Consider the following 17,366-nt stretch of genomic DNA (forward strand, 5'->3'; position numbering starts at 1 on the left):
GGCGGCCACTGTATTTTTTACAATTATTCATGGGAAACTTCAAAATCTGTCTAGATAAAGTAGAAAGATTTATTTGGTGATGGGGTGGAAGTGGATTTTTTTTGTTTGTTTGGAGGTCCTGTTCCATAGTGGTCAGGAGCTTAGATTTTGGGTTTGAATCCCAACTCTGATCTGGTCCTTTGTGTTTTTAACATGTGCATCCTTCGCTGATGCGTAGAAAGTGCAGAGCAGGGAGGAAACACTGGAGAGTCGGATGTGGTGTGTAGTGTTTTCATATTGCTTGTTTGTAACCAAGATTTTGTATTGACTTTTCCTTATGGTGCTTTCTATCACATGACTGGGTTGTGGAGATGACAGGCTTTTTCTCAGAGCCTTCTGGAGTTGAACTCTCACTTCTGACTGATTCATTTAAAAAAAAAATGCTGTCAATGTGTTTCAAGCAGACAGCTGTTCTGTTTTGATTTGAATCATTTACACCGCATCAGTTTTGCTTCCAATGTTTAATTTCACAGCAGTTTCCTTTAGCTCAGAGGCAGCTAAACTTGCTTTAGTAATATAAATACCCCTAATTAGTTTGACTATATTGGGTAATCCCATAAATTTGACAGTCTGTGCAATAAAGGGAAAACAAAAGCTGTCTGAAACCACCGCTGTGAGACTCTGCTCGGGCTGGCGAGTTGTTGGTCTGAGGCCCAGCGCTAGGCCCCTTTACGTTCACAACACTGCCAGCCCAGCGAGAAGCTGGCCGAGGGGTTCTTGTGATGACCTTGTTTGTTGGTTAGTTGTGTTTTCAGTCAGCCGGTCACTGACACTTCTCGGGTAGTAGTATTGTATTGTAGTCCTCTCTGAGGGCAGTGTCAGACCCTAAAGGAAGGCCTGCCATCAGAGCAGCAACAAACACAGGAGGGCTCGGGACTGCTATTTTTTATTTATTTATTTTTTTTGATTTTCGAGACAGGGTTTCTCCGTAGCTTTTTGGTTCCTGTCCTGGAACTAGCTCTTGTAGACCAGGCTGGCCTCGAACTCACAGAGATCCACCTGCCTCTGCCTCCCAGGTGCTGGGATTAAAGGCGTGCGCCACCACCGCCCGGCCCGGGACTGCTGTTTTTGCCCAGCATTATTTCACTTGATTGCTTGTTTAAAGCATAATTATTTTTATCAAGAGGCTACTGCCCGTGAGTATATTGCAAGTCTGCAACGTGGAAGTGATTAACAAAATCTGTGAATGGCTTGAAGTCTGTGAACATCCACCCCCCCCACAGAAATTGTGTAATATATGTATGTACAGATTTCTGCATATATGTACATACAGGTAGTTCAAAACAGTAAAATCTAAAATCCTTTAAAATTTTTGCAAAGTTTTGAGTGCTGATATGATACTATAAGTGGGAAATTGCACACCTGATTTTATATGATGGGCCACAGTCAAAATGCAAGCATGCTAAAAATACTGTGTAAAATTATCTTCAGGCTGTGTATATAAGGAATATATGAAAAATAATGAATTACTTATTTAGACTTGGGTTTCATCCCTAAACTATCTCATGTACATGCAAATATTCCAAACACCCCAAAATATGAAATCCAAATACTCTGTTCTAAGCATTAGGGATGAGTGAGACTCAGTCTGTGTGCTATCTCAAAGAGGAAGCCAAAGTTGTCAGTTTCTCAGATGCTTCAAGTCTCAGAAATGTAAGGACTGCAGTAGTCCTGAGGAGTCATTAGCCGGGGAGTTGTCTTCTCAGGTCTCAGTGCTGAAAATTCTCCTCTGCTCTGTGAGACTGAGATGGAGAGGCTCCAGCCCCATCACTGGCCCTTCTGTTGCTCTGTTCACTTCTGCAGGCTTCCAGTCCTGGGCGGCTGCTGCCCTCAGCTCTGGTAACTGAGACTATTTAGTGGACCTTTGGAGGTGGGGGTTCCTCATGACAGTCCTGACTACCCGTTAGGCAAACCATCCTTGGGCCAGTTACTTTTTTCCTCTGGGTGTCGTTCTGCATTTGCTAAGTGACAGGTTTTGATAGGGTAGTTTCCACACATACTTTCACTCGTAGTGTGCACTGGCTTTAAAGTAGGCATCTTAATGGTGGGCATTTTGAGTTGAGTCTGGAATAAAAAGGGGACTGGTGAAACCACTGATGCAGTTGGACTCAAGAACTCCTTCGACTTGTTAATTGTTTTATTTAAATGTATGTTTATTTTGTAGAGGATAGCTAAAGAAAGACAAAGGCAGTATGATTGCTTGACACAGCGAATTGACCGGGAGAAGAAGCTGTTCGTGGTTGCACAGAAAATTCAAACCCGCAAAGATCTTATGGTGAGGAGAGATAGCCTTGAGCCTTCTTTCTTTCTTTCTTTCTTTCTTTCTTTCTTTCTTTCTTTCTTTCTTTCTTTCTTTCTTTCTTTCTTATAAAGGTCTTAACTGAGACTGGATATCGGCTGTGTGTAAATCAACAACAGTGAAATGTCTGCTCCTTTGGGGCAGTGGTCTGAGCCAGTGTCTATTGCTCTGACGCTGTAGAAAGGTTCCTTGATTAAGAAGGTAATAAGAGTTGTTAGTCAGTGCCCTGAGCAGCAGAGGGTGGGATCATGTAGCGTGTGGACTCTACAGCTTATGAGCAGCTCCTGTAACATTTAAACAGGTTAACAAACAGTGCATGCCACTCACGGGTGTTTAAAAATAGACAGCATTGTGCAGTGAAGTAGCAGAGCCAAGGAATTTAAGAAGCTCTTTCGGATTATCATTCCTCTAAATGTCAGATTCTTCAGCCTTGCAGATCATTTAGGTTGGCCTTTCTCAGCTAGGGTTCTGAGAGAGAATTAAATTTATAATTTAAACAAAATAATTACTCGAGCTGCTCTCGCCTCAGTTTTCCCAAAGACTGTCGACAACTGGTAGCATTCTGTGTGCTCCAGGAGTTAAGTGGCTCCTGCAGTGGGTGGCCCCGGCTCTTCTGAACTTGGACGAGGGCTCTGTGGGACTTCCCCTTAGCTAGCCTACTGACTGTGCTGCTTCAGGAGACCCTATTTATGTTTACTGCTCACCTTTTACCCTTACAGGATAAAAATAAGAAGGTGAAGGTGAAGAAAGAAACAGTGAACTCCCCGGCTATTTACAGATTCCAGACTCGCCGAAAACGTTGATATGTTAAAAATAAGTCTCATTATTCTGCATTGAAAAGAACTTTTTCCCCTTTTGCAATAATTTCAGATTTCACTAGTTCAGATGCCTTGATTTTCTTTTTTGTAATCATGACTTATTGTTAACCTGTTATTTGATATCTGTGAGAACATTAAAGCCCCTTCCCCAATATCATTGTTTCTGTATTATTATTATTTGATTTTTCGAGACAGGGTTTCTCTGTGTAGCTTTGGACTGTCCTGGAACTCACTCTGTAAACCAGGCTGGCCTTGAACTCACAGAGATCCTCCTGCTTCTGCTTCCCAAGTGCTGGGGTTAAAGGTATATGCCACCACTGCCCGGCTTTGTTTCTATATTATTAATTCATTCTCTTACATATAGTACTTATTTTTCCTTATAAAAGTTACATAATTTTATATAGCAAAGTAGAAGATAGACGAATACATCTCTGATTTCAGTATTTAAGAACAGTTATTCCATAGTAGGAGCTTGGGCTACTTCTGTGGGCATTTTGGTGTATGTCCCCCATTGGGAGAGTTGTATACCAATTTTTGTTTATCATTCTAGCAAATTTTACATTCTAATTTTTAATTAAATCACTGCTCTGTTCAATTTTGTTATATTACAGAATTTTTCAAAAGTAATATAACACCAAAGTAAAAAGTAAAGTCATTGTTTCTGTGTGTTTGTGTTTGGGTGGATTCAGTATGTGGTGGTGTATGGGGAGGCCATGGGACAACGCCTGGCCTTACAGTCGGTTCACCCTGTTTTGGGACAGTGTCTCATTTGCCTGGAGCTCGTTGATTAGACTAGGCTGGCCAGCCAGTGAACCTCGGATCCACTTGTCTTTGTCTGCTTTTGCTGGGATTTCAGGGGAAGAGCACCACACTTGCTGGGGACAGCTTGCTGGATTTAGTTCTCTCCTCCTACAGTGTTGTCCCAGAAATCTAACTCTGTTATCAGCTTTGGTGGCCAGAGCTTTTACCTACTGGGCCGTTGTATCAGCTCCTTCACGGGGCTCTTAAAATGTGGGATCTAGGGCTGGGCAGGGGCGGCACATGCCTGTAATACCAGTACTTGGGGGGCAGAGTCAATTTGGATCTCTGATCTAGAGTTCCAGGGCAACCAGGGCTATGGAGTCGGGAAAAACAAACAACAAAAATACGGATTCTGGAAACCAAACCCGCATGCTTGCACAGCAAGGGAACCAGAATTGCTTTTGTTTTTTGAGATGGGATCTCATGGGTTCCTGAGTGACCTAAAATTAGCTGTGGAGCCAAGGATGACCTTGAACTTGTGACCTTTCTGCCTTTTTTTTTCCTTTTTAACCCTAGGACTGGAATTACAGACCTGCCAAAGCAGCTGACTAAAGTAATCGTTTTAAGGATTAAATGTGTACAGTAGAGAGAGGGATCTTCATTATTATTTGGGTGGCTTTATAAGTTGTCTGAGAGTCCATTTCTCCCTACTTACGTGTGGAGACAGCCATCCTTGGAACTGGCTCAGAAAGCTCACATTAGAACTCACTGGGACTGGCTTCGCTCCTGCCCTCTGCTCCTGGCCAATTGCTGATTCCAAGGCTATAAAATGACTTCACCTGAGAATACCGACCCCAGGCTATTTGGAGCTGTTTTCTTCTCTCCCTTGGGTCCCGCCCTTTGCTTCCTCGCCCTTATATAGGGATGGTAGGCCATGGCCAGTCAGAACAGGACTGAGCATGCTTGCAGCTGTGGGAGAACTGAAAACGGTTCTGGGAGTCTTGTCTGCCCTCCTCTTCCTGGAGAGGAATAGCCGCGTAGGTCTGATAGATTTTCGTTTTGAAAATGTGTTTACGAGGGTTCTGCCTTTATGTCTGTACTCCGTGTGTGCCTGGTGCCTGCAGAGGCCAGAAGAGGGTGTTGGGTCCCCTGAAACAAATTATACCTGATTGTGAGCACCATGTGGGTTCTGGGAATTGAATCCAGGTCCTCTGGAAGAATAGCCAGGGCTATTAACCTCTGAGCCATCTCTCCAGGCCCAGATACACACACACACGCACACACACACACACACACACACACACGTGACATGGCTACTGGGTTCCTGTATAAAGCCTAGAATGGAAGCCTGTTTCCAGAATACATACTGTGGGATTCAGATCTGGGAACCCTGAAAATAAGGTCCCAGAGAACAAAAGCTAGCTTTTGTCTTTAGGGAGGAAGCTTTTTCAGACTGAACTCAATTTTGTGAAGAAGTGCTGAGCTCAGTACCAGTGGTCTGAGTCTCGGGTCCCATCAACAGATGTAGAGATGGTGTAGGTAACACTGTTGGGAAACCCTGGCTGGAGCAAGGCACAGATAGTGTTTTCAGATGGTTCCTGAAAGGAATTTGACAGACCAAGTAATGGTCTGTTCCGGGGTAAGCCATCAGGCAGTGGCTCTGTTCTTGCCATTCCTGGGTAGGAGAGTGGGGGAGGATTGAGAGTGTACCTGCCCACCGTCTCATAAAGTGAACACCCACACAAAAGCACACGGTGCTGCATGGGCTCTCTTGTTAACCGAGGCATGAGGCAGAAATAACTTGGGCCCCATAAACAGGTACAGACACATCCATGCACTCACCTTCTGGGTGCACACACATAACACACCAATGGAAATGCTTGAAGGGGCTCGTGCTCAGTCCAAAGGGGCTGCAAAGTCCAATTGAGTAATCAAAGCTAGAGGAACAAGACTAGGTATCCTTGCTGCTGCGCCATTGTTGGTTTTTTCTGGGGCCCCGGGATTCTCTTCAAGAGCAGTAAACTCTTAACTGTTGAGCCGCCTCTCTAGCCCCTTGTTTTAATTTTTTGACATGATCTCATGCTGGCCTGGACTGCTGTCAGAATTACAGTTAGGAACCATGGTGTCTGGAGGGCCCAAGAATTCTGGGGAGAGAGAAGTGGTCCCTTGTCATTAACTCATCACGGCTCCAGTCTCACGGATTTTGAGACCAGGCCATAGCTCTATGGCAGAGAAGGCTCTCAGTGCAACTACAAACAGACTTGCTTGGAAAGGGAGAGGGTTTGTTTTCTTTGTAGCTGCCTTCTTAGGCTCAGGATGGTTTGGCTTGTTAGCATGGAATACCACGCTGGCTGTGCCACGAGGCTGTGGGCAGCCTGTGGAAGTGGAGAACTTGCCTGTGACTCAGTATTCTTGTTTGGTTCATGTCTTGGCATAAGTCAAGACTTCAAAGTAGCAGCCGTCTGAACCCTGTGGAACCCGTGGATCTGTCCAAGGGACAGTCCCCGAGCCAGCTCAGTTCATTTACAGCCACGTCTTATGGTCCTTTCGAATAAAAGGGCAGCGCCTCAAAGGCCTTGTTTTATCTTTGAGTAGAAGAATCTAATTCTGATTTTTCCGACCACGGAAGGAACTGTAGGGTGGAAGAGAGCCCAGTAGGTGGAGCTGCTGCCTCTCTCTGGGCTGCTTAGCAGCGAGCCTGCGTCTCCCACGGAAGTAGCTTCTGCCAGAACCTCCTTGTCCCCCAGAGATGCTGAGTATGGGTTTGTTTATTGAATTTAATGCCACCGAGGAGAGCTCCATGAAAAAAATCCTTCCTTTTCGTCTGAATGTATCGTGGCTTTCCCACTTTTAATGAGGATCCTGTAGGGACCATTAAGGTCTTTCCCAAGGCCTCAGGTTTCCCAGAGGTTGGTCCACCGGGATACTGTAGGGGGCTTCCCTTTTGTGGAGGTCCGAGGGTTGGCTTGTGGCTTGCTGTCTCCCCATGCTGATGGCTGTGGGTCACTGAACAATCAAAGTTGCACGTCCTTCTGCAGGGAAAGCAGCCAACACGCCGACTGTTCGGCCTGCCTGTGGAGGCCGGTGAGGCCAGGGCCTGTCGGGACTTGAAATCATGAGGCAAGTAGGTGTGTGGTTCTGGGCGCGCTCTTCCTCCTAAAGCCATCTCCGCTTGCCAGTTCCCAAAGCCTCATGCACAGGGCGCTAGGAAGGGCACACTGAGCCTTGGGTGGGGGTCCTGGCCCAAAGCCACAGATGAGTGGAGGAATGGGGTAGACGCTCTGAGGCTGAGCTGCCAGGTTTCTTGGGCTTTGCACAGCTGCCTTCTGAGGTCAGAGGGTGCACTCTCTAGCCAGCCAGGTCACGGGGCCTCCTTGCTGGCAGGGCTTCCGCTGGCTTCTAGGTCTGTAGCCTATGGATGCCAGGGCGGCGGTGCAACCAGGGAAGGCAAAGTTGCTGTTCCTAGGTCCGAGGCCAGGCCGTTACTCAGTGGGTAGAGCTTTGACCTAGATGATGCCAGGCCTGGACATGATCCTTAGCGTTGTCCCTCAAAGTCCAAGTCTATTTCTGAGACTCAGGAGACCAGAAGAGGCTGTGCAGGTCTTGCTTCTGCTTGTCTGCCCCTAGACTGCCTGACCAGAGGAAACATCTCTCTGGCTGCTTCTGCCTCCTTTCCTCCTCTTCCCAGGCCCATTGTCATGGCATTATGGGAGGTCCTGTCTCAGTTGCACCAGCTCTCCCTGTCCAGCTGCTCTGCCTCACGTGATGAACCTAGAAAAGATGGCCCTCTCCTGTCATGTGGAGGAGCGCACTGCTGCCGGGAGGTCACGCAATCTCTTCCTGCCAGGTGACCTTAGAGGGTAGTCTAGAATAGAACCAAGAACCTAGGCAGGGGATTGCTGAGTTTGGGGGTTTAAGGAAGGTGGGAAGGAAGCCTTTTGCTGCTGGTTGTCTGTCACCTGATGGCCATGCTCAGATCACTAGTGTTAATGAAACCCTGGTGCCTGGGGGCAGGTGGGTGCTCCCCTCCCTTGCCCTGAGCCAGTCTGACTAATTTACAGCTCCCCCCCCCCCATCTTTACCCCAAAGACTTCTCTCTAAGGTGAAAAATGTTGGGGGTTGGTTTCGAGTTTCATGTTTTCACATTACTGGGTGGAAAAAAAAAACAACGAAAAAAACACCCTTTTCTATATCCCCAAAAAGCGGCTCCTACAGAGAAGACAGCTTCACCTTGAAAGCGCTAAAAAGTCCCCATTTTCGCTTCATGTTCTCAGAGACACAACCGGAGACTGAAGGGTTAAGAGGAAAGGGCTGGAGCCCAGCTGAGCAGCGCTAGGGACAACCCCTTTGGAGGTGGCAGCACCTGCTGTTCTGCTTCAAGTCAGGGGAAGACTTTCCCATGCTCCTCCTGCTCTGGGCTCTGTGGCTTCCAGGGGCCAGTGGTAGACTTCAGGGCATGCGCAGTCAGTTCAGGGTGAGGAGGGACCGGAGTAGGAAGAAACCACCTCTCTTCCTTAGCTAATTTGATCCTGTAGGTCTGGGGGACAAGTGTCTCCCCGAGAGAGGGTTCTTTAGGTAGAGCGGTAGGTGGGAAAATACAGGGTCCATCTGGCACATAGAGACTGAGGGGGGGTGCCACCCCCTCCTGTCTCTGGCTGGTAGCATTATAAACTACCCCCTGCCAGGGGCAGATGGCCTCCATGGCAGATGGAGACTAGGCTAGCAGTGGGATGGGCTTCCTAGCCTCAGCCTGGTCTCCTCTCAGGCTAATAAGGCAACCAAGGAGGCAGTGACAGATTCTCTCTCTCTCTCTCTCTCTCTCTCTCTCCCTCCCTCCTCTCTGCATCTCTCTGTATGTGCTTGCTTGCTTGCTTTTGAGCCTTGTTAAAATGTTCTGCAGAAGAAGCAGCTCCCAGATAGAGCCAGTGACTCAAGACACGCAGTTGTCTGTGTAGTAGGGAGTGGCAGGTGCTTAGGTCTCACACTGCCCACCTGTCCTCGCTCTTGATGCTACCCTGGCTGGTTCGCCATCGAAGCTGATAGTCCCTGGGGTTGGGAGACTGCTGCAGCTGGAGCCCAACCTGCTAGATGAAGACCCTTTACTAGGTCCCCCCGAGCTTGGGTCTGGGCAGCAGCTCCTCCCAGAGGGCGCACCCCTTTATTATGCGTTCCTGCCCCCTCACTGCTCAGGCAGGCAGCGGCCTTCATTAGCCAAGGAGCTGGGGTCTGTTTTGGCTGCCTCATCAGCATCAGTGAACTGCGTCCCTGCGAGATTTGATACAATTTAATTAACCTAATTAAAAGCTCTGATTGCAGAGATGATTGGGGTAGCGCCAGCAGCGACTGCATATTTATAATGAGCTGCAAGGTGTGGGACCGCAGCCAAACGCCACGCATCCTAATGAGCGGGAGCCGGGAGCCAGGGAGCGGGAGAAGGAACGTTTATTTTTGGCAACAATGCCCAGTTCCTCCCTGCCAGGGAGTCAGAGACCCAGGGAGCAGAGACCGACCTGCCCACCACTCTCTTCTGCACAAGGTGGAAGCAGAAATATGTGCTTTTCCTGCTGGCAGTCTTGGGCCTTTGGACACTTCCTCCCTCAACCCTGCTTGCCCAGAACTCAGTGATAATGTCTCTGTTTGCAGAGTTGGGGGTGGGGTGGCCTGGGCCCTTCCCGCTGCCTCTCTCCATCTCTGGGAACCAGGGACCACCTTCAGAGCCTTTCTGAGGTCACAGGGCCCAGGAGAATCTCCTCATTTCCAGACTTCAGGACTTCTGGGCTCACCTCTTCAACATATAGAGGGGAATCTGAGAGTCCTCGAGACAGGCTCAAAGGTCAGGTGAGAAGTCAGAAAGGGATCTGAATGTCCCAGGATCCCAGGTGAGGACCATGGGCCTAGAGCAGGCAGGAGAAACATCAGCAAAAACTTCCTGCTCCTTCTAGAAGTTGGAGTCACACATACCCAGCTCCTGGCTCCCTCCTGAGGCCCCTGCTGCCTACCTCCCTGGACGCTCTTCTCCTCTCCCACTGCCTCTGTCTAGGGGAAATCTCAGTTTGTCTGACTCAGCGCTTCCGCTGTAAATCACATCTAATAATAACGAGAGTGAGAGCTAAGGCAGAGATGCGGAGGGTGAAGGGGGCACCGCTGGGAAGGGAGGCACTGCCCAGGTGTTAAGGGGGCGGGGGTCTCTGGTGTGAGCTCTTGAAACGCTCATTGGAGAGGTCAAGAGGGAGAAGCAGGGAGTGGCTTTATAGCGCGCCCCGCCCCCCCAGCTCCTGTTCTGAAGCTTGTACAGGTCACAAGTGAGTGCAGCCAGGCTGGCCCAGCCCCCCCCCCCCCCAGTGCTTTGAGCACTGCCAGGACAAGATGAGATTTGTCCCCAGCCCACCTGGCAGAGTTGCAGCTGTTTAGCTCCCTTATCAATCTTCTCTGTGGGTTTAATCATCTCTCTGTCATCCGGCAGGGCCAGCCCTCCCCTTACTGGAGCTCCTCAGACCCAGCTTCCCTCCAGTCCCCCTCCCCCAGACACAACCCTCCTCCCTCACCCGACTCCCCTGGTAAGACACAGTGGACCAGGGTGGCTTTGCCTCCTATCCCAGTGGCAGGGACCGAGTCAGGGGATAGCCTTAAAGTATACACAGGACTATGGATAGGCAGAGATGGCATTGGCAGGGACAATCTCCAGTTGACTCCATTCTAGACTGGGTAGGACCTAGAAGAGGTTGGCCATGACCTTCAGCCTGGACCCTGGGAGACTTTTGTACAGGTGCAGCGTCTGTCCTTCTGGACAACCCTGGCCTTCTTCTTGGCTGGGTCCTGTGGCTCAGGAGCCTGTGGGCAGGAGCCATGAGTCCATGACTTTGTGGGCATCTTGGGAAAGAGGGTACACAGGAGTCAATGGAGCCTGTGTTGTGGTCCAGGCTGGGAGCCAGGATGCAAGGGGCTCTGGGGCTCCTCCCAGTGCTGACGTGCAAGATGACCTTCAGGGCCATGCTTAGGCCTTCTCTGCTCTGCTCTCTTTCCCCCCAGAGCATCTGTGGAATGGGTGAGGTGGGGGGCTGGGGTCACATGGTGGCATATCTCTTCCGAGGAGAAGAGGGAAGACAGCCCCTTCTTCCCTTTGCACCCTCTCTCAATGTCAAGAAAGGCCACTCCTCCCCACTACTTGAGGATGAGTCCTGCTGGACATCACTACCACCACCATCATGAGAACTGAAGGACTCCTGAGTCTAGGCATCCCTGAGGGAGCTCTGGAGGCTCACCAGCTAGCCTGGCCGGGAGAGGGTTTTTCCCCTTCCACACAGGCTGGGCTCTGGGAGACAATGGAGTGTTGACAAAGCTTCAGTCCTGGTCTCACATGACCTGAGCAGGGCTGTGGGTGGACTGCACGTGGCTGAGCCGTCTGAGCTGACCTTTGGTCGCTGGCTAGAGAAGAGAGGAAGCCATGAGGTCTCCTGCCCACTCAGTACCCTGGGCACCCTGCCACCCGACCCCAGGAACTGCCCTCTGGGCACACACTCTGGCCTCCTCCTACCTCCTCTTTTTAGTCTTTCTTCTGTGCCTCCACGTGTGAGAGTGTGTGCATTGTGATGTAGCTGTGTGTGTCTGGCTGACCGTGGAGAAGGGAGACACACACCGGCTACGAGATAGGGAGAGAAAGAACTCCTGTCTGAGAGCACTTCTCAATCAGGAGTGAAGGCCTTGCTTCTTCCCTGGGGGAGAGCACCAGGGACAAGGCTCTGGAAAGCGCCCTCTACTCTGCCTTATCCTTCGATCTGGGTCTTCCTTATTTCTGGAGGAGATGGCAGTGATGGAGGCTGACTCTTGTGGACACATCTTCTTGTTCCACCCGGAACCCAGTGCCACTTCCCAAAGTACAAAAAGGATAAAGTCAGTTTGGTGGCTCGCACTTTTATCCCAGCACTTCTGAGGCAGAAACAGGAGGGGATTGAGTTTAAGGTCAGTCTGGGCCATGTAGCAGGAACCTGTCTCAAAACAGAACAACACAACAACAACAAAACAGAAGGATTTGGGGAATTGTATCATTACTGTACTCAATGTATGAACTAAAAAGATATTTAATAAGGAAGCAGGGCATGCACGCGCACACACACACAAGGCACACACCCTGCACACATGCACTTCACCACGCATGCACATACAAACTGCACAGGTGGAGTATCCGTGGGAAGTCCAGAGAGACAGTCTGCTTCTGAAACGGGTGTCCTTTCTTCCGCCTTTCACCAGGATTCTAAGGCAGGTGTAGAAACGGGGATTGTCTCTAGAGAATCTTCTCCCATGTCCCCAAGGAGTTGAGGTCCAGGTTGGAGATAGAGAAGTCAGTACAAAGGACCTGACAGTGTGCTTGGAAGGCAGCCTGCTGTCTCACTCTGTCCCATACCAGTACAAATATTAACCTTTTTTCTTTTCTTTACATTTCTTTGTTGGCATCTCACCTTCCTTTCCTTTCTTTTCCTTTCCTTTTTCCTCTCTCCTCTCCTCTCCTCCCCTCCGCTCCCCCCTCCCCTCTCCTCCCCTCTCCTCCCCTCTCCTCTCCTCTCTCCGGTTGAGCCACCTCTACAGCCTCTCTATGGTCCTGCGATCAGGTGGAGGAAAGCTGCATAGACTTGGATTCGATGGAATGGGATGCCAGGTGTCAGCACAGGAGGCCCCTGGTGAGAAGGGACAGTGTGTGTGCCTAAGACTTGCTCCCTGGGTATCATTCAGATGGGGTTTCCAGTGGTTTTTCTAAGGACAGTTTGTGGACTATCCCACCCCCATTTTTTTGAACAGGGTTTCTCTGTGTAGACCTAGTTGTCTTGGAACTCACTATGTAGACCAGACTGGCCATGAATTCACAGAGATCCAAGTACCTCTGCCTCCCAAGAGCTGGGATTAAAGGAGTGCTCTACCATCACCCGGCTCTGTTCCCTTCTTTGATCCTCAAGTCCTAGGAATCCCATCAGATATTCATTTGGGGAGACAGTATGGGACTGGTCCTTAGCAATGGAACAGATGGAGCCTGGAGGGGCTGGAGGTGTAGTGCTGCCTTGCGTGGTGGGGTTAGGAATGGAACACAGGCAGGGGCCCAGGCTAAGGTTAGAGCTGAAGTTGACACCAAGTTGAATGTGGAGGACGGACAGTGGGATGGTGGGGTTGGCAGGGTATACCTTTCAGCCGTGGCAGGGTCCTGAGATGCCTATTTTTAGTGTCTAATGCAGATGTTTTCCTCCAGCGGCGTGCTTGGTGTCTGCTCTCCCTTGGAGGGGTGGGACGGGTCCCCTCCCCCTGCTCCCCACAGCTGAGCAGAGCCATACATCACCAAGGGGCTGGGGCTCCCTAGATGTATTGCCCTAATACGTCGCTATAGCAACCCCACTCTAATCCTGCATTATTCTAATGTGGTCCCCTCCCCACTGTGATGTATAGCTTGGGTCTCAGAGCTGCTAGTCTCAGAGTATCCCAGGGATGAGTAGGTTGGAGGTTGCCTTTGCTCCCGCGGGTCCCATCTCGCTTCTCATTCTGTGCAGGGGGATCCTTTGTGAGGTTGGCTGTGGAGGTGGGGTCTGAGCCATCAGTCTGCCCTCCTGCCTAACCAGAGAAGGTAAGCTGCAGGTCATGTGTGCCCAGCTCTGGTACATGAGAGTCTGACGCACTGATCCACGCCAGCCTGCCTGGCCTGGGGACCTGAGGCCTTGGGGTTGGGGGCCAGGGCAGGACAATGGCTGCATTCCGGCTGTTAGCCACAGGCCCCCATTGTTTCTGTGGGACACTGCCTGCTTGAGGGCTGCAGTTCTGGCCCTCACTCCTCGTGGAGCGTAGGATGCTCCCTGGACCACTCCCCCGGGGACCATAGAGGGGTGATTCATGGGATGGCTAGGGCATAGCAGGCTCCAGCTGTGCCCAGATTCTGGGGAGCAGGAGGGGGAGGTGACTGAGGATTGTTTGTGTCAAGGGAGGGGGACTGAATAGCCGGAGCTGAGTCCTCAGGGCTCTGAACACCAACCACGTCACCTTCTATCCTTCCTCTTGTGTGGGCTGGCTAGAGAAGCCCCATTGTCAAAGAAGCAGGCCCACCCAGGCTAGAAGGCAGGCGAGTTCCTCAAAACTGAGAAGACCCCCATAGGGTACTGGTGAAAATTGGGGTGATGGATATGGCAGGGATTTGTTCCAAGTTACACATCCAGGTAGGGAGAGACTGGGCACAGAACATCACCCCATATCTCCCTGGCGCTTAGATGTGCCTGCCATTTTCAAAAGAAATAGGCAAGCCAGTGCTGGCCTTGGTAGAGGCTATGTTGTTAAGCTCCTTCTCCCCAGTGCTCTTTGAAACCCTAACATTTAGGTCAGCACTTGACATTCACGGGGGAATCCTAAGGTCGTACGGACTGATGCCGGAGGCTGTATGGACTACACCTTCTTTGAGGTCCTGGGGAAATAAGTGGAGTGTGGAGGGTTCCAGCACTTTGACCACACACACACACATTTCATAGACACAACAATAGATTTCATTGTTTTCTTCCACATTGTTTTCTCATCGGCTCCCATATACCATACCCTATATGACTGAGGGGCAGGGAGGGAATGAGCCCTAGCTAGAAGTGGAGTGTGGAGGTTGGAGGCATTGGTCTTCTCTGCCTCCATGAAGCTGGATGATTGCATGAATGGCTGTCAGACAGATGGGTGGGTAGTTGAGTAGGGAGTTTAGGGGTAGGTGGATGAATGGCTGTATGGATAGGTGGGTGGCTTCATGAATGGATGAGTAGAGAACCGTAGAGTGGATGGATGGGTAAACGAATGAGGGAAAGCTCATTTCATAGTTTGAGGTCCATCAAGACAGATGACCCAATTTGTGAGAAGAGGACCCAAATAGCTGAGGCTGAGGTACCCCACTAAATGGCTTAGTGGTTAACATCTGGCCAGGGTTGCAGTCAAATCAACCATGGAGACCTAAAGGAAACTTCAGTTAGACTTAGTCTCATGGCTTGTGATCCCATCAAGTTTAGAGGCCCTCACCCTGCACTGAACCTTTTGTGCTAGGGTCAAAAATGTGCCAGGACATTTGGAGGTTCTGAACAGAGTGGGCAAGGCGTAAAGGTTCAGACTTCCTTCGGGGAGGGTGAGGGAATGGGGTCCGAGGGTTCAGGGGTTGAGCGACTAGTCTCTGGGATCAGGGCCGTGAACCGGGAACTCCTAAGCATTCTTCATGGCCCAGCCTGGTCTACAAGAACTAGTTCTAGGACAGGCTCGAAAGCTACAGAGAAACCCTGTCTAGAAAAACAAACAAACAAACAAACAAACAAAAAAAGCCTTGGTAGGTACACAGTACTAGTACTTAATATAATAGCCTTAGTAGACATGGTTGGGGAGGTAGGGTTGCCACAAAGTGGAAGTAGGCTATAGGCCTAAAAGCTGCACCAATCAAACGAAAAGATTTAATAATAATAATAATAATAATAAAAAGCTGCACCTATCACTGATTTTCTGGGTCGCCCTGAGAAAGGCCTTTAATAACCTCAGTTTCCTCACCTGTGGACTGGAAATGAAAAGTTTGGACTTAAATTTCCTATAGTGGTTTTATGAATGAAGAGCATTCTGGGAAAGTAGGGTTGGCAGGGGAAGCACTTGACATTATTATTATTTTTTTTTCTGCAACAGCTCAGCAATAATATATACTGTACATATAAAATTATTTTTTACAGCTAACATTTAATGTGCTCTTATGACATGCCAGGCTCTAAGTGTTTCTGTTGTATATCGTCTCTCATCAAGTCCTCATTGCAGTTTTATGGAGCAGAGGCTATTGTTACTTTCATTTACAGAAGAGGAAACTGAGGATTGGGGAGTTTAGGAACTTTCCAGAAGACTCTCATGTCGTAGGTAGGCACACCAGGATGAATGCCTGGGCGGATGCCAGGTCTCCATCCTATACCATGTGGCTGCTCAGTATGTGGAGGCATGGCGTGGATCAAACAGGAGGACTTCCTGGTCATCCAAATGATCGTAGGCAAGTTATCCAACCTTCTTCTGCTTCATGGGGTTTACTGGAGTTCGGGTAGTGGAGAGGGGCCACAGATTCCAGCCAATTAGCTCTCACTCCCCCGGCTCTTGATTCCCATGCCCAAGTTCTGGAGCTTCTCATGCTTTGAATAAACACTCAAACACTGACTATTTTTTTCTGTTGGCTTTAGTATAAAAAGAACAGGGGGCCAGGCGGTGGTGATGCACGCCTTTAATCCCAGCACTCGGGAGGCAGAGGCAGGCAGATCTCTGTGAGTTCAAGGCCAGCCTGGTCTACTACAAGAGCTAGTTCCAGGACAGGCTCCAAAACTACAGAGAAACCCTGTCTCAAAAAACAAAAAAACAAAACAAACAAACAAACAAAAAAAAGAACAGTTGCTGTTTTATTGCCAGCACCCACACGGCAGCTCACAACTGTGAAGAACTCCAGTCCCAGGGGTCCAATGTCGTTCTGACCTCAGACAGTGCCTGAAATGCATATGGCACACATACACACATGCTGGCAAAATTCTCATACATATAAAATAATAAATTGTGTGTATAGATGGGTGTCGTGGGAATCACCTTTAACCCCAGCACTCAGGAGGCAGAGGCATGTCTACCTCTGTGAGTTCAAGACTAGTCTGGGCTACAGAGTGAGTCAAAAATTTATTGTATAACAAAAATTAACATTTTATTATTTTTTAGATTTATTTATTATGCATGCAGTGTTCTGCCTGCTTGTATGCCTTCAGGCCAGAAGAGGGCGCCAGATCTTAGATAGCTGTGAGCCACCATGTGGTTGCTGGGAATTGAACTCAGGACCTCTGGAAGAGTAGCCAGTGCTCTTAACTGCTGAGCCATCTCTCCAGGCCGCATGTTTATTATTTTTAAATGTAAAATTTAGGGGCATTAAGTACATTTGCAATGCTTAGCCATCTCTATTATGTATCTATTGAACTTTGTCATTCCAAATAAAAGCTTGCCTGGCAGTGGTGGCGCATGCCTTTAATCCCAGCACTCTGTAGGCAGAGGCAGGTGGATCTCTGTGAGCCTGGTGTACAAAGATAGTTCCAGAAAAGCCAGGAGGAAAAAAAAATTTTGGCTTTCAGAGACAGGGTTTCTCTGTGTAGCAGCTCTGGCTGTCTTGGAACTTGCTCTGTAGACCAGGCTAGCCTCAAACTCATAAAAAACCACCTGTCTCTGCCTCACAAATGCTGGGATTAAAGGTGTGCTCTACCACTGCCCAGCTGAAAAACCCTTTCTTTTTTTTTTTTATTTTTTCTTTTTCTCCTCTTTACTTTGAAAAACCCTTTCTTGATTAAAAAAAATCCAGAATTCTGTATCCTTAAAGCAATAATCTCGGGGGCTGGAGAGATGGCTCAGAGGTTAAAAGCATTGCCTGCTCTTCCAAAGGTCCTGAGTTCAATTCCCAGCAACCACATGGTGGCTCACAACCATCTGTAATG

The 17,366-nt window shown here is 49.2% G+C and overlaps 1 protein-coding gene across 1 annotated transcript in view; it reads left to right on the forward strand.

Annotated features, from left to right (window-relative positions):
- Positions 1-3,310, forward strand: part of Utp11 (UTP11, small subunit processome component) — a 16,457-nt gene extending 13,147 nt beyond the window's left edge. Inside the window, exons 7-8 of the mRNA XM_005353277.2 lie at positions 2,204-2,314; positions 3,058-3,310. Coding sequence (XP_005353334.1) covers positions 2,204-2,314; positions 3,058-3,141 — 195 coding nt within the window. The 3' untranslated portion in view covers positions 3,142-3,310. The remainder of the gene's footprint in view (positions 1-2,203; positions 2,315-3,057) is intronic.
- The last annotated feature ends 14,056 nt before the right edge of the window (positions 3,311-17,366 follow it).

Source organism: Microtus ochrogaster, chromosome 10 (genome assembly GCF_000317375.1).
Source record: "Microtus ochrogaster isolate Prairie Vole_2 chromosome 10, MicOch1.0, whole genome shotgun sequence".
Classification (NCBI taxonomy): domain Eukaryota; kingdom Metazoa; phylum Chordata; class Mammalia; order Rodentia; family Cricetidae; genus Microtus; species Microtus ochrogaster.